Source organism: Botrytis deweyae (genome assembly GCF_014898535.1).
Source record: "Botrytis deweyae strain B1 chromosome Unknown BDEW_055, whole genome shotgun sequence".
NCBI classification, from domain to species: Eukaryota; Fungi; Ascomycota; class Leotiomycetes; order Helotiales; family Sclerotiniaceae; genus Botrytis; species Botrytis deweyae.
In genome coordinates this window covers 14,708-40,229 of record NW_024066262.1, presented here as the reverse complement: position 1 = coordinate 40,229, position 25,522 = coordinate 14,708, and the positions used below count along the sequence as shown (strand labels likewise).

The following is a 25,522-nucleotide window of genomic DNA, read 5'->3' as shown; positions in this document are numbered from 1 at the left end:
ATGGTGCTAACTAACGTGCCGTGAATGCCACTGTCGACATGGTAAAAGAAGTATAAAGTCACAATGTTTGATTCCAAAATAATGAGATTATCGACAGCTTCATCTTCTCGACTCCTTCTTCTAAGACGATCCAAAGTTTTGAAGCAAAGTTTTTCACCATGATTACAACTGGCTTTCTTCTGGCTCTAGCCGGCTTTGTTGGGGCTCTCAACCCAATCGCAATTGTTCCTCAAGGCGTCGTCAATGGCATTCTTTCCCCCATTCCAGGAGTCACTTTGCCTGTTGCCAAGTTTCTCGGTATACCTTTTGCAAGACCACCTCAACGCTTTGGCCCACCTGTTGGACCAGGCTCATTCGCAGGCAATTCATACAACGCAACACAGCTTCAGCCAGCATGTATCCAGCAATTCAACTGTACGTGAAATTATATTATCTTCAACGGAATTTTCCTGATCACCTGCAGATCCAGATGCCACTCGCGCCTTCACCCTAACTCTCTTCAATAACCCACCACCTGCGGCAGAAAGTGAAGATTGCCTATATCTCAATGTATATGCTCCATCTGCAGCTACTCCCGCTTCATTACTTCCGGTGATGGTATGGATTTATGGTGGTGCTTTGCAGTTTGGCTCAGCGTCATCTCCATACTATGATGGTAGTAACATAGCTGGAAAGCAAAATGTGATTGTTGTAACTTTCAACTACCGAACTAATGGTAAATCTGCTTAGGTGTTCTTCAAAATTGACATCATGATCTAGCAATGGCTAATCAGAAACAGTTTTTGGCTTTCCAAACTCTCCGGAATTGCCCAACATAGGACAGAACCTAGGACTTCTTGATCAACGACTAGCACTAGCTTGGATCAGAGCTAATATCTTAGCATTTGGTGGTGATCCTCTTAAAGTAACGATATTTGGCGAATCCGCCGGTGCACTCTCTGTGGATGCTCTAGTCACCAGTTATCCAATTTTTCCACCATTTCGCGCAGCAATCATGCAATCTGGGCAAGACAGTATTCGGACCCTAACGGCTACACCTGGACTTGGCACTGTTTCTGGTACCTCATCTTGGAATGCCCTCGCTGCTGGTCTTGGTTGTTCCAAAACCGGTAGCGTGCTTGCTTGCCTACGAGCTGCCGATGCACTCGCCATTAAATCTTACATTGAGCACGCGGGACTATCGTTCCAGCCAATTGTAGATAACTTAACTCGTGTTTCAAACCCGCAACTCAGGAGAGCGAATCGCCAAATTGCAAATGTACCGGTACTTATCGGCTCAAATGCTCAGGAGGGTTCTGCTTTCGTTTATGGACAAAGCAATATTACAGCAGCTTTGCAAACACTATTTCCGGGCAACGCCACACTACAGGCTGAAGTTTTTGCTACGTATCCTGTCGGCCAAGATGGATTGAACACACCAGCCGCTGTCGTCGAACAAATTTATACCGATATAATATTCCAATGTGTACGTTTAGCCCAATTCCCTCCTTCCTTTCCAAATACCTCTGACTAAACCCCACCCCACAGCCTGGTGCTACTGTCGCAAATTCAAGCTCCGCTGCCGGTTACCCTACCTTCCGTTATTACTACAATGCAACCTTTGCAAACATCCAACCAGTCCCAGGTCTCGGCGCTTATCACTCCTCGGAAATTCCTCTCGTCTTCGGTAACTTACCCGCAAACTCTACCGCAGCCGAAATAAGCCTAAGTGCCTTGATCCAAAAGTCATGGGCCGATTTCGCCAAAAACCCTCAAGCGGGTCCAGGATGGAATAAATTGAATGTCAATGCAGGTGTTAATCAGGTTGCTGTATTCAATGTTAATGGGCTGGGAAGCGTGAATGGAGGAGCACTGGACAAGCGGTGTGCTGTTTTCAAATATGATTTGGGAGGGTTCTAGGGAGATAGATGCATTACATAATTCTATCAATTTTCTGGACCTGGGATTTATTGCTATCATGTATTGTCGTGTGTTCTCACGATGTGCACTACACTATACCAGTGGCTTGGTTCGCAATTAGCTCCGAGAAGATTGCGTACACCTTGCACATACATGCATATATATATACAGCACAGGTGAGACAGAAAGTATTGGTACACCGTAAGCCAAGTATCCTAAATAGGAGATTATTAACCTCTAGTTTCTTCTCCAGCAGTGGGGTTGTGGTGGGCATAATAGCTTATCTACTGGTCCAGTAATATTGGGTCTGAATTTGACATACAGAACAACATCAATTGTTTGCGTCTAGACTTTGGGGTGAGATTGGTGACACATCAGATTGCTGACTCAAAATTACATACGTTGCGTCGAATTACATACCTACCTAGGTACATCCATACAAATGCAGCTTCCATTGCGCACAACCTCGTTAAAATGTCTCTCGCGTGTACACTTGTTTCGCAGGTACGTAAACAGCCGTTAGAAGAACACGAGAGGAAGTCGAACGACTGGGGAATTCCGGACCCTGACTTAGGTACATTTCGTATCGCATTATGATGTCTCAGTACTTTTCGTCTCACAATCGGTAAGTGGGATAATAATTTTCCGATGCTGATGCTGATGCTGATGAGATATTCATGTACATCGTGACACGTGTAGTCTTAAGGTTTTTTCTCACCATAATCAATGCAAGCTTATCCCCGCAACTTTATTCGATTTTATTCATGTACTTAGAATGTACTCTTACTGTCCCCATAGAATATCAGCCTTTCTGACTTCGTGTAAGACTACCTTGCACTATCTACCTACCTATCAACCGAACAATTACGCAAAGAAACTCAGACTGGCAGTGTGCACAAGGTATTGCAAGAGCCGTATATTGGCTTTACACAGCCATCTTATCTCAGCAGCTTACCGTAGATTTATTGACATCAATATCGTTCCGAATATTGTTCCGAATATAACGGAAGATGAATCACGAGCTGGTGGTGAAGTGAGTCAAGATGAAACATGGAATCGCGGGATATATTGCATGAACATCAGCTCAGGCACAAGGCATACACTCTTGATATTTAAGACTTGGAGACTCCGATCTTATTTCCTGTGCGACGTGCGATGTTTATCTGGAGAATTTTTAGATGAAGGGCGCTTGGTAGTGAGATATTTTATGCCTTGACCGATATCTTATTTGGCAGCTGAATGGCAACTATGAACCAGCGAGAGCTAAAGAAAGAGTCAGACGAACTGTATTGACAGACAAATTGGGATGTGGATTGACAAGTTCGTTCCCGTCGGTAAGAGTAGCGAAAGCCCGAAAGCCTCAGCGGGAGGAAGAAGGCTTGCAGAAGAGCCAAGCTGGAACCAAGGGCGTGGATCTTAGGCTTGCAGATTTCACGATTAACACGATCGAGCGAATGATTAGTGGTGGTGAATGTTTCTATTTGGGTGGACTCGATGGCTGTTTGTTCCTGGAACTGAATACCTTACATGTCGATATGTTATTTGAGATGCCTCGATACATCGTCTTGTTGTACTTGCTATGTTGATTCAAAGTTAATTTCTGCTCCTCTAGAATTTTTTGATTGAAAAATCCATGATTATCAGTACGTAGAGGAGCTCTGGTCATATTGTCCTTGTAAAATGTCGCTGCTCTCTGCAATTTCATTGTCCGTAGCCTCTCAATGCAACGTGCTGTTCTTGAACCTGTGTTTAATAAATAAAAGACAGTATTATGTCATAGGAACGATTCACCCTTTCAAGGTGTTAGCACCGCTCTTACTAAAAAATTACATTTGCTCAAAGATAGAAAGAATTCAACAAAAGAATTATCGATCAATAATGGAGTCGGGGATTTTCCTATAATTAAGTTTCCAGCTCATTGTAAAAATAAAGAAGAGATTTAACATCCAAAAGAGACCTTTGAGCGTTAGAAACCCGATGGATGCATGCTCATAGTTGACATTACCCAGACGAGTGATAAAAGCTAACTCCTGTTCTCTTAAGCCAAATCTTTTTTTAAAAAGGAAATACGTAATTTAGAATCAGAGCCGCGATGAAATGCGTGGATATCGAGCATTAATCTATCAAACTTTCTTGTATAGAGAACATTGGGGAGACTAGACATGCACTGCCAGCGGATAATTTGTTCGGGGGTTTCGCCACAATCTGGGGGTAAATGCTGTGCATAATGCATGCAGATTTTCTCAAGCATACACGGGTAAAAAAGCCGAATGCTACATTGAAGACGGCGAACACGAGAATATTTCAATATACTTGATTCAATTGCACAGATATATAAAAATAACTCCAGGTAGAAAGACGGAGAAAATGTAACATCGCCCAGCTCGTATTGTGGTGTGACTTAACACAGTTCCATCTTTGAATAGGAAATAGGTCTCGTATCAAATCGCGTCGCACCCCAATTACTTCAGATTTAAACCCCCAGAAGAAAAGTTCAGAAGATGGCACACAAAGGAATGTAGAATAAAAATGTAAAAAATTCATTTAAGATGATCAAACAATTGAGCCACCCTTCGAAGTGCAGGTTGCGATGACTGAAGCCGGCGTCGTCGTCTTTGTGATAGTGATCCTAGAGAAAGTGAGATGTTAGCAAGATTAGATAAAAGTATGAGATTGCTCAAATGGATTGGATTTCACGCAATGAAACATACGCATACTTGTACGTGATTGTCGATGTAACTGTGGTAACGGTGAAAGTCTGGGTAGTCTTTGTTGTTGTAGGCGTTGGTGCCGTTACAGTTGCAGTAGTTACTCCGCTGCGAATAGTAACTGGTGCAGGGGTACTATGGTTTTGTTAGATATTAGATAACTTGGAAGGGAAATTTATTCTTACATAGTGGTGAATTTAGTTGTAGTAGCTAAACGAGTGAGGTGTATTAGTAAATACTAGCATCCATCAAACAAAATTCGGATAGTAAAATCTCACCTGTGCTAAAGAAAGTTGTAGTAGCAGCAGTGCTGGTAACAGTGGATGTGATCCAATCAGATGTGGTTGTGTCGGTGACTGTCACAGTTGGAACATCTGGAGCACGCTTTTTAAGCTTCTTTGCCATGACGCGACCAACAGCGCGACGTCCAAAAACATTAGCAATGTCAACAATAGCATCTCGACTTTCAGGATTGGCCCTTGGAGCCGGAGTAATGACTGCAGCTGCGGGTGCTGGCATGGCGGTACGTTTAACGGAAGAGTCGGATGTGACACTTTGAGCCAAGAGAAGGAAATGTTGATTGGGGTATACATCCTGGATGGGAGGCTTGGTGGGAAGTCTGCATGAGGCTGTTTTTGTAACTGTAACGATGGGGAAGGTGTATTTTCTTGAAGTGATAGTACGTGTGGAGGTGGTAGTCTTCGTAGTTGTAACCCTCTTGGGTGTAATTGTAACTGTACTTTTGGCAGTGGCTGAAGCTGCGGTAATTGTAACAGCAGGAAGTGTAGTTGAATCGGTGTCAGTAATGGTAGTTGGTAGAGTTGTTGATGGTATCACAACATTCGTAATGTTCACTAACGAACGTCAAATTCCCAGAACTTTCGTCAAATCACTTTGAACAACTTACCGGTTGGGATATATGTTACTGTGGCCTGAGTTCCAACGGTGAGTTCAAATGTTCTCTGAGCGGCGAAAGAAGCTCCAGCTCCATTGTTTGCCAAAATAACAATGGTCCAAGTGCCGCTGTACATCTGATTTTTGGAGATGGGACTGACAAATATTAGTCAAAGTGTCAACCTGAAGTCCTTGAAAAGGATAAATACCATGTTGAAAGCATGTTGGTACCGTCAGGTTGAGTTTCAATGTCACTGCACTCCCATGAATCATCATTAGGAGCAACGAGAATCACTTCAGCCTCGCCTGAGCATCCGGTAAATTGAGTGACGGCGGTGAAGCTGGAATTATCTGCGCTATTGATGAAGTAGTTTCCTCCATTCTGGAAATCGATACCATATGATGCACAGTCTGCGTTGACATAAGTAAAGATGGATGTTAACACAACGAACGTGTAAGAGAGTTGAACGATTGAAGAAAACATGATGAAAAGCCAAATGATAATGAATGATGAATGTGATTAATGTGAGTTACAATTGGGTTTGTGGGGTCATATAGCAACTTTGATATCTGCAAATACTTTATGAGCTGGATCAATTGGATCTGAGCTGTTCCGCTGCTCGCCGAGCCCATCCAAAAAAAGAAACATACCGCAGCTACAGAATCGTAGACACGCGCAATACTACACAGGATTCTTCAAAACTACCCAGAATATTGACAGATTCCATCTGACAGAATGAATAATATCCATAAAACAATAGAAACGGAACGTCTCCAGCTTCTGCGTTACACTAGAGACCGAGATACAAGCCTTGCTGTGCCGCACAACCAACTCAACAAGTCGATTTCGAAGAATGATCCTTATTGGTTTCATTGCTTGAATACTTCTTGTCAGATGCAATGAAGTGGAGTGATAAATGTGGAGAGAGCCTGGAGAGTGCAGTGAGAGGAAGGATCAATACGAAGGATGATGTGTGTGCTGACAGTGACTTGAGCGATACTTCAAAGCTACTGTACAGTAATGTGAGATGACTAGGTATCTCCAACTATCTCTGACTACCTCTGATCCGAATGCAGATACAACGCCACAATCTTCATCTCTGCAGCTGTCCTATTCTCGGTATCGGTACTGGGGTATGTATACCGTGTATCTTGGTCATTTTGATATGAACAAGGCTTTAAATGGCAGTCTCAACTCCGATACGACCGTGTCATAATTCAGCAGTCCTTGCGATCTTCAGCGTGCTACAAAACTAAGTGCCGCCCAGTGAAGATTTTGTTTGATACTAAGCCGCAAAGCTTTGTTTCTTTTCGAGTATCGCGGATGCAATGGCACAAACAAGATCGGGGAAAGAAAAATCCAAGGTTCGGGCAAACCCTGTTAAAAAAGAAGCCCTGGTGCAGGGTAAACACGTGCGCCAGAAGCCTGAAGACTAAGCCAATAAATAAACGAGCCGCTGCTGTGGCTCACTAATTTTAAGCCAAGGATAGGCTGCAGATTATCAAAAACAGTTGCATAATATTGTTTTGTCAATTTTTGTTACCAAATCAAGGATTTATTCGATTCTTTTGACTCTTTATGGTGATTCAGGTGATTGGATGTCGTTTCGTATATTTAGTTTCCGTCGGATGCTTCCGGAGGATGAATTGAATGTGATTTGGCGTCAAGAAGTTCGTGAATAACGGACGACTTGGGCCAAATTGAAACTCAGTTACAGGTGCCCAGACGCTAAATATACACTAATTTACCTGTTAGCTAGACTACGAAGTAATTATTCAATCTTTCCAAGGGGTTTCTGCAAGTCTGAGTAAGCAAAACTGGTGGTTTTACGGAATTTGCACTCGCAACATCTTCCATAAACCATCGATCTTATGTTCTACGGCACAAAAGAAATCTTAGGCCCATCAACCCGCCAAAGATCAACACGGTCAAAGCCAAGCGAGCTAGTCATCTATCCCATGAAGAAGGATCACACCTGAACATTTCAGCCTCGCATACATGAAGAAATTCGGCCTCGGCATAAGATCGTGACATTGATAATCTTCCTGTGGATATCTTCGGGAACGGAAAGCATACGTATGCCAATAATCGTGTGAGATGCAACTGTTGCTATTGTTATCATCTTTTCCCGTAGAATCTCGGATGTGGAAGATCTTGGCGTGCCACCAAAGCAACTACAGTATTGTCCGAGGGCTGACAGCTTATGTACCATGCTGCCGTGCCTGGATTTTTCTACCAATATCACGAGCCATGCACTAAGTCTTATCATTCTAGTTCTTGAGGATTGGCATCATGTAAAGTGGTGTACACTTTTGAAGTGATCCTGATCCGGAATTTTGATTTCAATCAACAAATCAGATGATTGGACATGAAATGTTTTCAGCTGAAGTCACAGTGATTTTTGGTCATTGGATGTTCCATCTCGAGATGCATGTAAGCCACGACTTTTTTGAGTTGCAGTGCCATCTGATAGCGCGTGTGGTAACACTGTAATGGCTGCTTCTCCTGCTTGTCAGTCGAGCCTCACCTCGTGTGCATCGACATGGGAATCCAGAAAAAGCGTCTCAATGCCAGTCAAAACTGTCTAAGTGTTGATCTGACAAGATAAATACATAAAGTCTCACTTGAATGCGAAGATGTTACTCTCTTCAGATCAATTCACTCAAGTTTCTTTCTCTAACTTGCTCAAAATGAAGTTGTTGAATATTCTACTTTTGTCTTCCGCTGCCATTGGAGCAATACTCCCAGCTCAAATCAATGAACGTGATGGTCTGGTGAAACGACAAACTGTCTCCAGCAGCAAGACAAGCACTTCATCAAAAGCCTCTGGCACTTCATCGAAAGCTTCTAGCACTTCATCAAAAACATCATCTGGTACCTCCAAGTCCTCAAGTTCGTCAACCTTGAAGTCGTCATCAGTTGGCTCATCGTCTTCAAAGGCTTCAACAACTACTTCAGGCACGTCAACTTCTGTCGGTACCACGACAACTTTAAGCTCAAGTTCCACCTCTGCTCTCTCTAGTTTGGTCGCTGATCCTGCTTGTACAAACTCGCCATTCACCAGAGCCTGTTGGGGCAATGGCTTCAGTATTGCAACTGATTTTGATACCAAGAATCCCAACACTGGTGTCACCAGAAAATATAACTGGGAAGTGACCAACACGACTTGTGCTCCTGATGGAGTTACCCGCCAAAATTGCATGTTGATCAATGGCCAATATCCTGGACCAACCCTATATGCTGACGTAAGACTTTTATTATTGCTCTCATGATATGTGCAAATTGCTAACATATTTTAGTGGGGTGATATGATTCAAGTTACCTTGAAGAATTCCATGCCAGATAACGGGACTGGTATTCATTGGCACGGGCTTCGACAATACCACACCTGTACTGAGGATGGTGTACCAGGAATCACAGAATGTCCCCTTGCTCCTGGTGATACCAAGACATACACTTTCCAGGCGACCCAGTTCGGCACGAGCTGGTATCACAGTCACTACTCCTCTCAATATGGCGAAGGAATGCTCGGTGGAATCGTAATCAATGGACCCGCAACTTCTAACTACGATGTTGATCTTGGAGTATACACCATCACAGATTGGTATTATACCCCAGTGTTTGCACTCGGTGAAAGAATAGCTCATTCTCAAGCCGGACCGCCACCGGGTGATAATGGACTTATTAACGGTAGTATGGTAGCTCCTGCTGGCCAAAGTGGTGGAAAATATACCACGAACACCATAACCGCAGGCAAAAAGTACCGTCTCCGTCTCATCAACACTTCAGTCGACAATCATTTCATGGTTTCATTAGATAACCATGCTTTTACCGTGATCACAAGTGATTTTGTACCCATTGTCCCATACACCACAAACTGGATTTTCATCGGTATTGGCCAAAGATATGATGTTATCATCACTGCCAATCAAACTGTTGGAAGCTATTGGTTCCGAGCTGAAGTTCAGAATGGATGCGGCACCAACAACAATAATGGAAATATCAAGAGTATCTTCACCTATTCAGGAGCAGCAAGTACCACTCCATCATCTTCAGCTACTCCATATACTGGTAGATGTACTGATGAAACTGGAATCATTCCTTTCTGGGATAGCTTTGTGCCCAGTGGTCCGCTTAGTGGAAATGTTGATCAACTCGACGTCGCCGTCAATATTGGTGTTGATGCCAGCGGGCCAATCGTAACATGGGGAATCAACCTCAGTGCCATTGATGTCGACTGGAAGAAACCCATCCTGCAATACGTCCTCGATGGCAACAATTCCTGGCCTGCTTCAGAGAATCTAATTGAATTGCCCAATGCCGCTCAATGGTATTATTGGATCATTCAAGAAGTACCTGGAAACGTCAACGGAAACCCAGTTTCTATTAACGTCCCACATCCAATGCATTTACACGGTCATGATTTCTTCCTTTTGGGTACGGGAATTGGAACTTACAACAACACTCTCGATAGCCCAAATCTTGATTATGACAATCCAACTAGAAGAGATGTTGCCATGTTGCCTGCTGGAGGATGGATGGTTCTAGCATTCCAAACTGATAACCCTGGTGCTTGGTTGATGCATTGCCATATTGTAAGTACCTCCTTTCCATAGACTACTTCTCAAAATCCTCATACTAACGCACAAATCAGGCATGGCACGTAAGCGAAGGTCTCGCGGTACAGTTCCTGGAAACCAAAAACCAGATCAACGCTGTAAATCCGATCTCGCCAGCATTGACAAATACCTGCAATAAGTGGAATGCATGGTATCCATCCCAAGCTCCTTATATCAAGACCGACTCTGGTCTTTAAAACTGGGTTGATGCGGGGGTTTTGGGCGCGATTTCGTTATTTTTGATTCATGTTTGATTCTTTGAGGATGGCTGGACCCTTACCGGGGCTCGGTCTTCTTGTGTTTGCTTGTAGTAGTATATAAGTAACAATTTAGAGAAAGGGTGTTGTATTTCATTTCTTCAGAAAGGCAACAAACCTTGTTTTGGGCAGGTGTTTTGTATTTTTTATGGTAGGTTTGCAATTCCGAATTGAAATTTCTCCGCATCCTTTTTTGTGATTTGGATATGATTTATTTATCATCGATAGATCATTTCTGTGACTAATTTGATTTGAGTAATAAATGATGCAACATCATCGAATATTGCACCTTACAAAATTTCACTGATAGCACAGAAGTATTTGTCCGATCATGTATTCAGCAAGCCCATGTGTCATCAATTACATCCCAAGAAAGATTCTTGAAGGTGATAAAGTATACATCCAGCGGCAACTTACATCATTGCGCCGAACCATGCTAGAGCCAACAAGAGATACCTGGGTATGCTACAAACCCTCCGAAGAACAATACGCGAGCAATGAAGGGCCATTGAACTATTTACCAGTAGATGAAATATAAATAAAACCAATAAAGCTTATCATCTGAAACTAACTAAGTTCATCTGCACAGACTTGAAACAAAACTCACCATGACGTCTCCCCATTTCCAACCCAATAAGCGCCGAGACTCAAAATCCCCGGGTATAGAAAAGCCCAAATAGAACTCTCTAAAGTCTAGAGCTATTTTCAAGAACATAAAGCAACACAATACTTATGCAACAATGCCACATATCAGGAGACCACTAAAGCGCTTATCGCAGCGCTTCATGTGCATGGTCAATGCTGTGTTGGGGCTAAAGACTAAAGTACACTGTTACGCGGTCGAGAAGCAAGCTGGAGGGATTTTTAGCGCCGAGGCTCTGCACTCGCTGCGCCGATGAGATATTGAGAGTTACTTTTGCAAAGGATATGAGCGATTGATAGATCGCATCTGATGTTATCGTCGATTGCTATATTATACAAATCTCGAAGTTTTTTTGGGCATTTCGTTCACAAAAGCGCAGACACCTTAATGTTAATATGCATCCATCAAAAGTTACACACTTATATACAAAATAGTAAGAGAATAGACTGGCAGCACTGTGAAAGCAGGGAAAGGATTGGGTCCAGAACCAGTGCAACGTGTGTGTATACATCGGGCCAAACAATGCTCGGCGAATCCGTCACGGCATCTTGGAATGTACTGGCCAGTGTGAACCCAACTACAAACGTCCAGTCGAAACTTATAAATGTTTGCAATACTACCTGAGGAATGCAATGACGAACAGCAAATAATAATTCAATTTTCTCTGGTCATTACATCGCGTTCTAATCCTGTACATAATTTCTTTTCTTCTTCTACGCAGCTATAGATTCAACGAAAATGTCACGAACACACAAGTCTAGTACCGCTCTTGCGGAAAAATTTTCTATAGAAGACTATGATTCAATTCTACTTCCAATTTACACTTATTTTGCAGAATACGAAGATCATCGGAAGCGACTTCGCATGAGACAGATTTATTGGATCCCAACCGGTCATGATGAATTGCAAGGCAATGGAGTAGTTTTTCTAAGCGAAACGTACAAAATATTGGCGGATGGAAAGACGTTTCCCAAACCAAAGGAAGGGTTAAGGTCAATGTTTCATATCAAACCAAGAAACCGAGATAGGCTTTTCGAATTAATAGATATGTTGTATAAGGGCAGATCTATCTGGAACAAAATGAGCGGAAGCCATCAGGTAGGTACTTTGCGTTTTGGTGAGACGATGAGAGAGTGACGTAACTAATATGGTTTAGGTCAGGAAAAATCATTTGGCCTTTCTTGACCTTTTGAAGAAAGACAAAGTCATTGAGGATAGTTATGAAACCTCAAAAGCATACTTTCAGAAAGATTTTGAGAAGGAATGTGAAACGATGCGCGAGAAAATGATCAAGAATAAGACTGCACAGCCAAAAGATCTCAGTCCGAATCAAAAAGAAGCGAAGAAACCAAACCCTGTACCTCATGGTAAACTTTAGCAGAGATGTGATCGCGAGTGAGGAAACTAACATCTCTTTTTGGAGGACATCGTTTGATAAGATGAGCTGGGTAGGAAACTAAGTGCTGAAACACGAGGTTTCTATTGCAGACCGTCCAATTAGTCCCTTATGAAATACAGGAGCGAAGGAGAAAAAAATGGTGTCCTTCCGACCCATTTGGAACCCTCTTGCTTTGGAGATTGACTATTTAAGATAAGTGGCGTTTGAAAGATTTAATTATATTGAGATCCGAAGTCATGTATTTTGGAATGCTCTCTTTGGCGTTTATACTAAAGGTTATTTTGATAAAAAGCAAAGACTCATTAGGGGATATCGGGAAGATAGGATCAGAGAGAGATATCCGAAAGCAATCAAGCATTTTTTCTTCAATCCTCAAGAGCTGTTTATTCATCAAAGGAATTTTGATATTCGATCTTATGATATGAGTATGTAAATACCTTCTAAGACAAAAGATTTTGAGTTGACTGTCTGCACATAACCCAGCGATTAGATTGAATTAATTAAATAGTAATATTAACTGATTTCTGTTTCAAATAACATAGAAAATGATGTACAAGAAAGTATTTTTGAGAACACATCAAAGCAAATTGCAAAAATCAAGAGAAGTCTTTTCTACTAAGAATTTTTAAAAAGTAAGTATTAGAACTCGAATTGACGGTCAATCTCAAGCTCTAGTATCCTCAAGAAGAGTGTATAACGATGAAATATATGATGCCTATCGATAATTACGGGAGCTAGAAGAAAGAATAAAATTCTTTGATTAAGTACTATGAATACAAAACTCCATGCAGTCAATATTTCTACATTACCAGTCCCATTCCGTTTCCAACAAAAGCAAAGCCCCCACAAACACGCCAAATATTTCCAGAGGTAACTCCAATCCACGGCCAAGCACCCAGCCTACAGACCCCCCAAAACCTCCTCAACAACCGCCCCCAGCATTCTCAACCCATAAGACCTTGCCACCCTCCCCCACCCTTCAATTTTCATTTTCACCTCCCCTCTATCTACACTTTCCCCCCACTCTCCTCCACATCCACAACCCTGTCTCAAATCATTAACCTTCAATCCCTTACACCTAACACATTTCAAATCTTGGCCCACCCATTCTCCCACACATGCCATCACCTCCCCAATAATCCTCTCTTCAATGCCTAGATGTTCAAACTCTCCATTACAGAATAGACATTTCCAGCTCCAACTTCCTTCACTATTAGGAAGTAAATCTTCATCACGACAAAAATCCATATCTCTTGACGTGGTACAAGAATCGCAGACCACATTGAAGAGTTTAGCAGAAGTGGAAGGATTCTGAAATTTGGCCGCGTTAGAAAATTCGCGGATTTCAAACATTTCCAAGAGTTCTTTTCGTAGGAGACGAGCTTCGAGTGTGATGTTTTTGTCGAGAGAAAGAACTTGCATAAGACTCTTTACGAGCTCTAGTGCTGGGTTTGTGGGTTTGAGATGTGAACCAGGCAGAACGGGAAATTTGTAATCTTCAGCGAGTTCGGGATGGAGCATTTCGTCTTTTTGTCTGCGAATGATACCTGCTATTTGTTTCTTGAGTGGTTTCTCGAAACTTTTTCCAAGAATGATTTTATCTTCCTTGTCATCTCCTAGGTTTCGGACTGGAATTTGAGTGGCGCGAGGGGTAGAATCAATACCGAGACGTGGTTTCTTGAGACTATGCATTATATCAATGAACTCTAAAACCCAGTCATTGAAGATCTGTTGGAGCTTGTCGGGGAGGAAATTGCTCAGTTGCCAATGCATGATGTTATCCAGGGATTGGTTTTCGGCTTCGACGACTTCCGAGCAGCCTTTACCGCCGTAGTTGAATTCATCGTACCAAACTAGATAATCCCAATACTCTTTGATTTCAAGGTCTAAGAAATGGAAAAGTGGCTTTGCCTTGATCGATTTGAGGATATATTGACTGTATGCATATGCATTTCCGACTTCGGCTTTGGTGGTCTGTAGTAGAAGTCGATTTGAATTCGCGAATACGACATGAGATCCGACACGCCTGAAATCGGTCATCAGTTGTTGGAAAGCCTTTCGAGACATCATTTGTACGTAGTAATGCAGTGAACGATCGTAGAGAAACGAGTCCGGATTCTCAACCCAGCGAACAAGATGCTGCACCATGATATCAGCCATGCTACTACCTCTACAAGCTTCAGTCCACCAAGCTTTAACCATTTCTCTAAGAACCGTAACACCGGCTGTAGCAAAAGCATTCTCGGCATAGAGAACATTAGTGCCATCGCTAGGAGCATCGTCTGATGGCGCGGCAGGGTTGAAAGATATCGAGTCGCTTCCTTCAAGCTCATTGATCAGAGATGATGTCAAGATGGTATTGATGGCCAAATTTCTGACATCAAGCTCAATGCAAACTGATGGATAAGTACCAGGGTTATTGACTGACGGCATTTGCACAGTATCAAGACCACCAAGAACATCATCGAGTTCGTATCCGGCATGGTCCGGCTTTGGGCCACCAGACCACCAAAGAACAACATTACTCCTTTGTAGTCTTCTCGCATAAGCCACGTCAATCAAGAAACGAGGATCGTCTCTTTCCAGGTTGCAGAGTGGAACATCTCCATATCTCGCGAGCTCAGTCAGATGAATGACCCACTCCCCGAGATTTAAGTAATGACTGACCAAGCGCTTTGCTATGACAGATTGCCAGTTTAGTGGAGGGAGTTTACTATCCTGAACATCGGATTTCAGGGGAAGTATTGGCAAGTCTCCTAAGATAGGCACATCATGTACCAGTAATCTCCTCTGTGGAGATTGGACAACGAGCATGAGTGGCTTGGACTCATCATTCTTCATTTTCTTGACAAGGTCACCAACTTCAAGCAATGCTTTTCTTCTTGTTGTGACTTGGCTAATCTTGAACTGAATCTTTTCTTGATATTCGAAGCAATTTTGCCAAACGTCTCCCTTTGCATCTTGATGACGTTTGGCAATAGCATCCGCGTAAGTTTTCGCGATGTTAGGAAGATCTTGTTCGGCAACCTTGGTCTTCTGGAGAATGACAACATGTGCCTGCTCTTTTGAAGTCGAGAAGAGTGCAAAGACTTGTCTATCACCAGCAATAACATGGTAAAGGAAGAGGTATTCCATCGACGAATTTGAAAGATATGGATTTTTCGGCGACGCGCGACGGAGTCCAGATAAATCGAATCCTTGCTCAAGACCTCTTCCTAAGACACCAGGCTGCGTCTCATCAAATGTACACAAACTTCCCAATTGAAGAACAGCACGAACGTTTAGTGGAACTTGCTTCTCATAAACACCTTCCACACTCGGATGATTGAAAAGTAAAGATATCTTTTGCGCTTCGTTTACATAGACATCTTCGGACATTGTGAGTTTGAACAAATGTACTGATGGATGTCCGTTCGGTAGTGTATGAGTGACCTTCTCAGCTTCGCAGCCGTCAATTTCAATATCTGGTAGTTCCTTGCCTTTCAAATTAAGAAACACTGTTCTCGGAACCTTGACTCTCAATGTATGTACCTTCGAGTCGATAAGAACGAACGCAAGAACAATACCTGGACTTTCAGTACCTCTCAATTGTAACACCTGCCACGTACTCTTGAATAGCTGTTCGGCTTGATTTTGGAAAGTAGTCGCAATATTGCTTTGGGCGCCACGATTCTCACCGAAAAGATGTCGACGTCGTATTCTTGCCTGTTTCTGAATCTTCCATTTTTGTTTTTGATACTCCAAGAATCCTTCGTAGTCTTCGCTTGGTGATGGCATCTTATCAGGAAGTGCTGCAAATGGGTTTATGGAGACTGCTACCGCAGGTTCCGGAGACTTCCGTTTCATAGGCTTCTGCGACGCTGCATTTAGCTGAGAGCCCAGAGTCTTAGGTTTCAGAAGCTGCGTTCCGAAGTCTTCCATATCGGCCATTCTTGGATCCTGCAGATTTGATATGTCTTCAAGGGGAGTTTTGGTAAACATATCGGTCATCTTCTTTTGCTTCATTTTGTCGTCTTTGATTCGAATTCTTCTCTGTAGCCAATCTGGATGTGCTACTCTGGGCACTGGATTTGAACATTTTTGAAGAGCTGCAGGAATGGTAATGAGTTTCTGAATGACAGACCCAAGACGTTCAGAGTAATAATCCCAATCTAAGAGTGCTCTTGGATCCATGTCTGTGGGATCCTCTTTCAACCATTTCCGCAGAAAGTGTCGCTTCACTGAGATATCCGATGAGAAGATAGCAACCGGAACGGCTCGTTCAGTCACCGGTGCATGCTTTGGTTTGGCGCAAATAATATACTTGCAATTCAAACCTTTATCTTTCACCATTTGTTCACCCAGGAACTCCGCTAAGCGCTTTGCAGTAGTGATCGAAGTTGATTTTTGCGTGCCATATTCCTCCAAACTCTTTGACATACTTCTGTTCTCGCAAATGAGGTCGATAAGTTCTGCGTCGGCAAGAGTTCTTCCTTTCGAATCTAAAACATCAAGCCATTGATTCGCGACTTTTGCCACTGCTTGATAAGTCTCCTCGAGAGTTGTACCTTCCAGAAAGAATTTAAAGATTTGTTGTTGGAAAATCTTAATGAGCTTCAGTTCTCCTCTTCGCTTCACCTCGAATCCCTTGAGTTCCGCTAAACTCCCGTCATCGTTAAACACAGCGTAACGTTTCTTTAAATTTTTGTCCTCTTCCTTGGAAGTAGGCAGAATCATAGCACGATAAGGACCATCGACTTCGAAGAAGATAGAATTATCGCTATGCGTCTCGTACTTGAAGGTTTTCGGATCAGTAAGAGTTTGGTATTGGTGGTTTGTGAATTTGTCATGGACAAGATGATTCAACATCACACAAGGGTACGAGATAGCCAGCTTCTTTCCGTTCTTCATCTTGAAAGCATAGTTCTCCGGAAATGTCGCCGGAAGCATACACCAAATACCATCAGTATCCAGTTCTAGAGGCCGTCCAATTCGTTCGACTAGTTGTCGAGCCATTTGAATGATGTGAGCTCCAGTCAAACAAGTGACACCAGCCATCTCCATGGAATACCACCGCGAGCCTTTTCTCATGACATAACCATAAAAGGAGTTTAAAATAACCTTGTGAGCCAATTGTAAGGAGTCGAACAACACAATCATCTTCTTCGCATCTTCGACTTCAGCAGCTGGAGCACCTGCTGATTTAAGAGCATCAGTTTTGCCTTTCCAGACTTTCTGCTTGCCCTTGTAATCATATCGACGATCTCTGAAGTCCTTTACAGTATCAATATAAAATGGGTTTTCTCGCTGACAAATGATTGCTTCTCGCTCGATAGTGGTCTGGTCGTGGATTTTGTGGTAAATTTTCTGACTGTATGTTTGCAAGCGCTTCCGAATCAGCGCAGCCTGCTCTTCGTAAGAAAGGTCCTGAAACGATCTCATTGGTTGCTTCGGATATTTTCCTGGAAATCGTTCATTTTCAAGCGAATGCCTGATCATATTATATTCGTCCCTCTTCGCTGGAAGGTACTCGCCTCTCCATGCCCAGGGCATTCTCCTATCGCAAGTTTTACCAGGTCGATTAAAATCGCACGCCGCACAATCTGATTCTTGAATCATAGAGTCGGGTTGAAGACGATTTGTCGTCATAATATTTGGGTACATAGAAGCGACATCCAAATGGTAAATCAGGGGGTTTTCGCTTCGATTCGCGGTTTTCTTGAGACTATTCAGGCGATCTGCAATTTGTTGTTTGACTTCCTCGTAATTTTCGATATCATCCAGTGATTTCTTTTCTTCAACCGTGATACTGAATTTCAACGCAGAATCCAAGTCCTCGAGAAGTTCATCGATAGCAGTTGTGTCGACAGCAAAATTAACAGGTATATCGGCTCGAAAAACTCCTGCCTCAATACTCTCCACATGTCCACCAACGTAGGTTTCCGACTCCAATAAATGGCCTTCCCAAAACGACTCTTTTGGCGTTACATGTTTATTTGGAAGTACGATCTCTTTTTGGTAAGCCTGTACCATGAGTAACATCTCGCAAAGGGTTCCTGTCCCTTTTCGTAAGACCGCATCTGGCCCTAGAGGAATAATAGTACATAGAGAGAAAATGAAAGGATGTACGTATTTCATGTATAAATAGTATGTTGCTACAGCATCAGAGACGGAATACTCTGCAAGAGTTTGAGGTTTCTCGCTGGCATATCTCAACATCAATTCTGGATCGATCTCGTCTGGATCATAACCTAGCTTTGCTGTTGTCACAGCTTTTAAACCTCTACTTCCTTGAGGCAGGTAACTATCACGATTAACCCAGTGGAAACAGTCCATGTGAGCACTGTAATCGCAAATGTACTGATCCTCGCTTTGACTCCTGCGCCATCCAATCTCTCGGTACATATCAATACCATTAACACTAGCTCGTGCATCAACAAACGGCCAATCGAAAAAGTCTCCGTTATATGTCGCTATAACTGTAGGTCGTGCTTCTTTGATGTGTAGGAAAAAACGCTCGATAACAGCCTTCTCGTCCGGTTCATTAAAAATCATAAATGGTCCATCGTATTCAGGTTTCGGCGTATATTCGAAGTCCTCAATATCCTCGGAAACAATCTCCCGATTAGTGATCAAAAATCCTTGCCCATCTATCATGTACGATATCATCATGATTTGATCGATTGTAGCATCTGGGAATTTCAAGGGTAGTTTGGTCGTTTCGATATCGTATGCCATAACTACTGGATCGGCTCTGGCCAAACGATCTTCCAGGCATTTTAACGTCGTTGTACCGTGTTTTGCCTCTACCGAGTACCATTTTCCCGTTCGTATATCTACAATTTGTCAGTTTATTTGTCCGCACTTTGATTGCATTCCCCCCATTACCTTGATCTATCATTACTCGTACATGGTATGGTACATCCCATTCCCTTATATCTACAATAAAATCGCTACCCTCCGCAATAGAAACATTAAGTCGTTTATCATCATCTCGTGAGTCGTCAAACAGATCGAATCCAGCATTTGCACTAATTAATTAGTCTTCTGCCAAAAAGTCTTCAATGACCAAAAAACTCACCTAGCAACCTCCGCATACGTATCCATTGCATTCATATTCTTTTTGTTCTTCTCTGCCACCGGCATAATGTCTTTCCTAGCCGCCAGCAGATCCGACACATTCCTAAACCTACACTCAAAGAAACTCCTCCTGTAACCCAGTAGATGATTCGGCATTGACAAATCCTCTTTTTCCACTCGTTTTATACTCTTCAAGACACCTCCTCCAGGCGCTCTCTTAAGCCATTCCTCAGCTTCTGGTTCGTATCCTCTTTTGACCGCGACCAGGAAATAGGGTTCATATTCTACTGTCGCTTTGAAAGTTCCTCCATCGTCCTCGATAAAGTAACAGTCTACACCGGCTCGACCTTCTAAATGTTTTTCATCCTCGATAGTCGTAGCCTTTATATTGACCAACCATCCAATCTTCTTCTTGCCAGACTCATGCCGCGGAAATCCCATGGCTTCATCTATCGAATGGCCTAGTTTGACAGCTTCCACCTTTTCCTCCAATGATGTACCTTCATTTCTCCCAGACGATTTTTCAAAAGTTTTGGCTTTTCGGGGTCCATGATATGCTTGCTTCCCTCCACGACGGAATCCATGTTGTGGTTTTCGTGGTGGCATTGTGAGCGAATGTGTGGTGCCAAAATGGCGGGGCGAAAGGGGTGAAGTTGTTTACTCCTGGAAGGAATTGAACAATTCTATTGAAAGAATTATGGCGTTCAAGAAAGACTGTTCTGATGAATCAAACTATCATGAATATTAAACGTAAATTGGTATATGCGATATGGAATTGGAGTGTTTACAAATCGTGAGATTATGATTGAAGATAGTAACTTTTGGCTGCGGAACACAAATTGGGGAACGCGTCGAGTCGCGAAAAATATCCATAGCGCGTGGGAATCGTGTAAAGTATAATTCAGCCTTATCAGCAGGGCTAAGTGAGGAGCACTGCAGCCTTCTACGGTGGCCCACATATTTACGTCCCGTCGGTATCAATTCACAAAGCTCCCCTCAATTGTACGACAAAAAAGTAATTCAAAGACAACTTTGTACAGCAATGGCAGACGATACTAGAAATTCCAATTCTACTCTACGGGGTCCACCTCCAGGAGCAACCTCACCGCCCGATCACGTCAAAACTCCCAATAAAGTATATGAAGTATTCCACACGCCACCTGAAAATGCAAATGCCTTACCAGACGGCTCAGGGCAGAATACTGCAGGTGCACACAAGGAGACACCTACTCTAGGAGCAGCAGTCAAGACTGTACGATGGCAAGATTTCTCACAGGTTCATATGTATCCATGTGCTAGGGAAAGTTTTCTTACTGGAATTGGTGGGGGGTTCGCAATGGGTGGAATCAGGGCTATATTTGGAGGTATGTTATTGCAATTGTGTGTCTTGGGCTTGAACGGCCAAATGCTGACGCCTTACCCAAGCGCCGATTCCTAAAGCCGCGAACTGGGCAGTTGGGACATTTGTGTTCTCTGCTTTTGGAGCCTATGAATTTTGTTTGTACAGACGGCGATTAGAACGAGCACATATGAAGCGTGCTGTAGAAATTATTGATAGGAAGAAAGCAGAAAAGGAGGCACAGGCAGAAGAAAGGAGGAAAGAAAGGAGGAGGCTGAAGGAAGAAGCGGACAAAAAGGCTGAAGAAGCAGCTAAGAAACCAAATTGGAAGTTTTGGTAATGAGTAAAATCCCGAAAACAATGTATTAGCAGCCCCATACTGCGCTATAATGACCATCCATCCCGCTTGCATAATTTCGTATACTTAAAACTTGAGATCCTCTCCTTTTCATGAATATCCCCGAACGCCTGTCAGTACCTATACCGATTATAATTCCTAAGCCATGTCTCGAGACCACGCTCATAACCAAACGCTGTAACCATAATTTCCATCAAACTCCTAGAATAATCCAATACGAAAAGCTCAAGACGTTGAAATGATTCCCGGGTTCTCAGAATCAATAAACCTTACTCTCCTTGCTACCTTCTCAGCTTCCTTTCTGGCGGATTCGTCTGTTCCTCGTCTTCTTTCACTCCTTCGAGCTCGAGCTTCCCTTGCTTCCCGGCTCCTGTAATCTGCCATCTGTTGCTTCCTTCTTTCCGTTCTAGCATAAGCAAGAGCAGGCGTTGGCCGGAATCCAATTCCATTGATTCCCTCTCCGTCATCATCTGGATCGTCTGGTTTGTGTCCAGTGATTTCATTATTATGCCATGTCAAAGCAGCTCGGTCCGGATCCACAACCTCTCTTTCTTCTTCCATGGCATCTTCAGATTTAGACAATGGCGGTGTACCCATCCTCTTCTTTCCCCGAGACGTAGAATCAGCCAATCGATTGATAGATGGATATGCCCTTGCCAAACCATCCTTTTCTTTTGCGTCACTCAATCCGGCTCGAAATATCATGGGATCGACCTCGTTATGAAGCCGAATATTGTTTCCCATCTCCCGAATTATTGGATCGACTTTCCTTTCTTCCCCAATGACAGCCCTGAAGGCTTTTGGTTGTGGTGTCTCGGGAATTTCAGTTACTGTACTCCCAGTCATATCCACATCTCTGGAAGCAAACATTTTAATCCTTTTGCGCATATCAGATTCAGCATTTGTTGCTTCTTGTCCCTTCTTCTTGAGATTCAGTTTCTTTATATCGGTGGGTCCATCAAGGGCAAGACCCTGAAAGTGGTATGCGACTTTTGTACGTGGACTACCTTGGCCATCTTCTTCTGGAGATAATGTAGGTAAAGTAATCGAAGTTTGGAGACACATAGGTGAGGAATCCGGCGGAGTTGGTGCCTGGGGATCATTTCGTTTTCGTTTTGGAGAATCCATGAAAGAAGATATCATGATTGCATTATTTGAGATGATTGTATGTTAATCTCCTGGAGCTCGAAGCAATGGGCCGTGGTTGTTATTTAAAGCAGTTGATGTTGGTTATAAAGAAGGGGAATGGAATTGAAAGTGGTTGAAGGCCCAGGTGTATCGGATATCAGTGGAGGTGGAGTCCACGGGTGTGAATCAAAGCAATGGATGTCACTATTGGTGCGGGGTTCAGCCACAGTGAGACGGCGCTAATATTATCCTCGAATCCTTTTACACCTTTTTTGTTCACTCGAGACCTCGGTCTGGTACTATAAAGGAATTGATATACACATCGGATTCATGATATATTATCCGCTCGCATTTCGTTTGCAGCGAATCTATAATAGTTTGATATACTGAGCTTGAATGTTCGGGGGTTCTTTGAAAGCTCAAAGGTCCGTTTCCAAGAAACTATCAACAAAATGTTATATTGAATTGTCGAGGTTTGTAGGACAGACAGAACTCAAGAGCTACATTTTCCAGTCATCATCAGGCCTTGATGGATGCTGTTTGATCCTCCAGTCGTACAAGATAAACAAGGATTAAGTGAATACTATGATTCACTATGGTTCTAACACGTTGCTATCGCTTTTCTCTAATTCTTCCAAACTCCTTCCTGTCCCCTTTTCTCGACCCAGACCAAAAGTTCCCTCAAATCTTTTTTTACTTCCTCATTCTCTCTATATAGCCTCTCGTTAAAAGTAATTAGTTCTTCTGTAGCCTTGGCCTGCTCGTTTCTTCTGTCAAATCCGGAAGTTATATTGCCTTCATTCTCAATGTTCCCAGCTCCTGCTCCTTGACGCATTTCGTTGCCTGTGCTCGCGATATATCTTCCTTCCTCATTCCACCAAGTCCTCCAATTGTCGTTCTCATTCTTTAGGCGTGCGATCTTATTGCGATCCTCGAAGAAGATTTTGCCGGTAAACCAGATCGTTCCCATGAGAGAAGAGAATGCGACGATGAAGCAATTCTGGTAAAACTGTACTTTGGTGGCTTGACTTGGTGGTCTCTGAGATTGCGTCTGTGTTGGGCTTGATCTGGGAAGCTTGAATCTTCTTTTGAGATTCTTGTTCTTAAACCGCATCGTGGTAGTGTGTATCGTGTGCGTTGATTTCTCGTTGTGTTTTTGTCTTGCAACGTGAATTCAGTTGCAAATGATTTAAATTTTTGTTCTTGATAGGATGATTAAAACAGTGATTTTTCTCCGCATTCCTAAGTGAAGAAAATGCTTCATTGGTAGTGTATTCTTATTCTAGCTTGGAAGGACATTGATTTCTCCAAGTACGTACGATCGTGCGGCGTGGACTTTACAGAACCTATAGTCGCACCTACCATATTGATCTCTAATATAGTGTTTAAAGAACAACTTGCTATCTTATCACGAGAGGCAAGACCGGTCGCCGTCACAAGAGGAATAGACACGTCTGACACTCATGGATTATACTTTCGATCACAATCCACGATATGATTTAAAAATCCTTTTTGAGGATGTGTTAATAAATTTATCTATACCCTGCCGATTTCGCACTTTTATTCCTTCATTCACCTTGCTTATAAGCCACATGTGCTCTGATCTCAGAAATATACATATAGAAGAATCTAGTGTGATAATGTAGTATGACAGATTGACCAAATGTTGCAATAGAGCACATATCCCATTTGCAATGATACGCTACGCTTCGACTAGATAACCATGCTGCAGGCGCCGGAGCATTGTGCCAATTCTCATATTATTTGAAGTCTAATCGCATTCAATCTTCTTTTGCGCATATGAATCGCCAATGTTTTTAGTCGCTTGCATCTAAAATGCTAGCGTTCAATTCAAGAGTACTTCGTTGTTGTCGCTTAAGTCTTATATCGCCATCCGGGACAATGCTATCGACGAAATTTTGCCTCGCGCACTTGACTTAACAGTGACAATTATCATTCAAAATTGGTCAATTCTGAGTACCTATGAGCAATATAGTCTGGTGGGAATCGCACAGCTCCTGTAAGACATCTCGCTGATGTCGCTTTGGCTATACCGTTTCTTTCAGGCTCCAAACGACACTTATGACATAGAGGTCCGCAATTTTTGTCGGTCGCCAATCTATCTTTGCTTGGCCGAGGGAGTGTCTTGGGTATTCACCACTTTTGTCGAGCTTTTGGTGTGTCCATCTGGGTACCTTGATAGTTGGGATATTTCTGTCCATTTATTCAATTCTTTGGAGCATCAGTCAATACTGGTCGTTAAAGTATAAAGAGATCTTCTATTCCTGACACCCTGCTTCTCACGCCTCTTAGCACACCTTTCTCGTGTGAAAGGGAAGTAGTGTAATTTGAGACAACCTGCATATGAAACGAAAAGCACAATGAGGCTATGATTGATGGACACGTTTCCTGATTGTTCTCGAGCCTATGATCGCGCATCTCACCAAGACAGGAAGTCAAGATTTATTAGAACCTTTCAAATCCAGTCGTTGTTGTTGATTGCTCAAATCACTCACTGTCAAGAGTTTGACTCAGGAGTGTTACCACTCCTCAAATTCAATAGAGAGGTTTGAATAAAAAAGACACTTGGAGGAAGCTTGCGATAGCTATAGTTACATTTGATCGGCTTCCTCAATTCACAAGGAGCGACAGAGCCATATAATTCGTTTTTCAGAATCTCTTTCTCTTTGCTTGGTATTTCAATACTTGAGATTTTATCTTTCTATTTATACTATATTCTCAATCATAAGCAGAAAGAATCACGGTTATGGATTGTGGAGATGGCGGATTATGGTGAATAGACCAATGATTCTGGGTATCCCATGTCCTCACTTTCTACAATTTTACAGCCCCGCTAAAGGTTTGAAAGATTATGTTTGCGAGTGCTATAAAAGTACAGAGTAAATAGCTTGCATAGCGGTTATGGAGCCACATCAAATCGATACTGAGGGCCATGTGCTTTGTTTCGGTACTGGGATCTTCTTTCATCCCAGCTTGATCCAATCCTCAATCTTACGTCTATTTTACGCCTGATTCACCACTGAGGGTTGATTTACCCGGGTACCAGAAATATCGTTCGGCACAGCATTGCTGTTTTGTGATTTTACTGTCGTTTCTTGACTTTTCTGTCGTATTGTCGTATTCAATCTCCACCATTCTTTTCTCGACAACAGTTAGGTAACTATAAGCTGTGAGCGCGAGACTCTGCTATTGCAGAT

General features: G+C 42.7%; 8 protein-coding genes across 9 annotated transcripts; 4 read left to right on the top strand and 4 right to left on the bottom strand.

Annotated features, from left to right (window-relative positions):
• Positions 1-158: 158 nt before the first annotated feature.
• On the top strand, positions 159-2,266 carry EAE98_011907 (uncharacterized protein; the record flags this gene model as incomplete). Its single annotated transcript, XM_038959531.1, has 4 exons — positions 159-414; positions 464-715; positions 780-1,465; positions 1,528-2,266. The coding sequence occupies 4 exons, from the start codon at positions 159-161 to the stop codon at positions 1,897-1,899; spliced, it is 1,566 nt and encodes a 521-aa protein (XP_038804070.1). The 3' UTR covers positions 1,900-2,266.
• A 2,186-nt stretch (positions 2,267-4,452) lies between these two features.
• EAE98_011906 (uncharacterized protein) lies at positions 4,453-5,985 on the bottom strand (the record flags this gene model as incomplete). Of its 2 annotated transcripts, none has more annotated exons than XM_038959529.1 (6): positions 4,453-4,528; positions 4,611-4,742; positions 4,793-4,817; positions 4,886-5,461; positions 5,515-5,657; positions 5,711-5,985. In XM_038959529.1, 6 exons carry the CDS (start codon positions 5,983-5,985, stop codon positions 4,453-4,455), a joined length of 1,227 nt encoding a protein of 408 aa, XP_038804068.1. The 2 variants fall into 2 exon arrangements, with proteins under 2 accessions (XP_038804068.1, XP_038804069.1); XM_038959530.1 differs by having other exon boundaries at positions 4,617-4,742.
• A 2,207-nt stretch (positions 5,986-8,192) lies between these two features.
• Positions 8,193-10,318, top strand: EAE98_011905 (uncharacterized protein; the record flags this gene model as incomplete). The annotated part of the gene is made up of 3 exons (XM_038959528.1): positions 8,193-8,747; positions 8,802-10,097; positions 10,157-10,318. 3 exons carry the CDS (start codon positions 8,193-8,195, stop codon positions 10,316-10,318), a joined length of 2,013 nt encoding a protein of 670 aa, XP_038804067.1.
• Positions 10,319-11,759: 1,441 nt separating this feature from the next.
• Positions 11,760-12,399, top strand: EAE98_011904 (uncharacterized protein; the record flags this gene model as incomplete). The annotated part of the gene is made up of 2 exons (XM_038959527.1): positions 11,760-12,119; positions 12,178-12,399. 2 exons carry the CDS (start codon positions 11,760-11,762, stop codon positions 12,397-12,399), a joined length of 582 nt encoding a protein of 193 aa, XP_038804066.1.
• Positions 12,400-13,320: 921 nt separating this feature from the next.
• Positions 13,321-20,085, bottom strand: EAE98_011903 (uncharacterized protein; the record flags this gene model as incomplete). Its single annotated transcript, XM_038959526.1, has 3 exons — positions 13,321-19,235; positions 19,288-19,430; positions 19,481-20,085. The coding sequence occupies 3 exons, from the start codon at positions 20,083-20,085 to the stop codon at positions 13,321-13,323; spliced, it is 6,663 nt and encodes a 2,220-aa protein (XP_038804065.1).
• A 436-nt stretch (positions 20,086-20,521) lies between these two features.
• Positions 20,522-21,158, top strand: EAE98_011902 (uncharacterized protein; the record flags this gene model as incomplete). The annotated part of the gene is made up of 2 exons (XM_038959525.1): positions 20,522-20,843; positions 20,905-21,158. The coding sequence occupies 2 exons, from the start codon at positions 20,522-20,524 to the stop codon at positions 21,156-21,158; spliced, it is 576 nt and encodes a 191-aa protein (XP_038804064.1).
• A 243-nt stretch (positions 21,159-21,401) lies between these two features.
• EAE98_011901 (uncharacterized protein) lies at positions 21,402-22,319 on the bottom strand (the record flags this gene model as incomplete). The annotated part of the gene is made up of 1 exon (XM_038959524.1): positions 21,402-22,319. The coding sequence occupies one exon, from the start codon at positions 22,317-22,319 to the stop codon at positions 21,402-21,404; it is 918 nt and encodes a 305-aa protein (XP_038804063.1).
• Positions 22,320-22,929: 610 nt separating this feature from the next.
• Positions 22,930-23,418, bottom strand: EAE98_011900 (uncharacterized protein; the record flags this gene model as incomplete). The annotated part of the gene is made up of 1 exon (XM_038959523.1): positions 22,930-23,418. One exon carries the CDS (start codon positions 23,416-23,418, stop codon positions 22,930-22,932), a length of 489 nt encoding a protein of 162 aa, XP_038804062.1.
• Between the last annotated feature and the right edge of the window lie 2,104 nt (positions 23,419-25,522).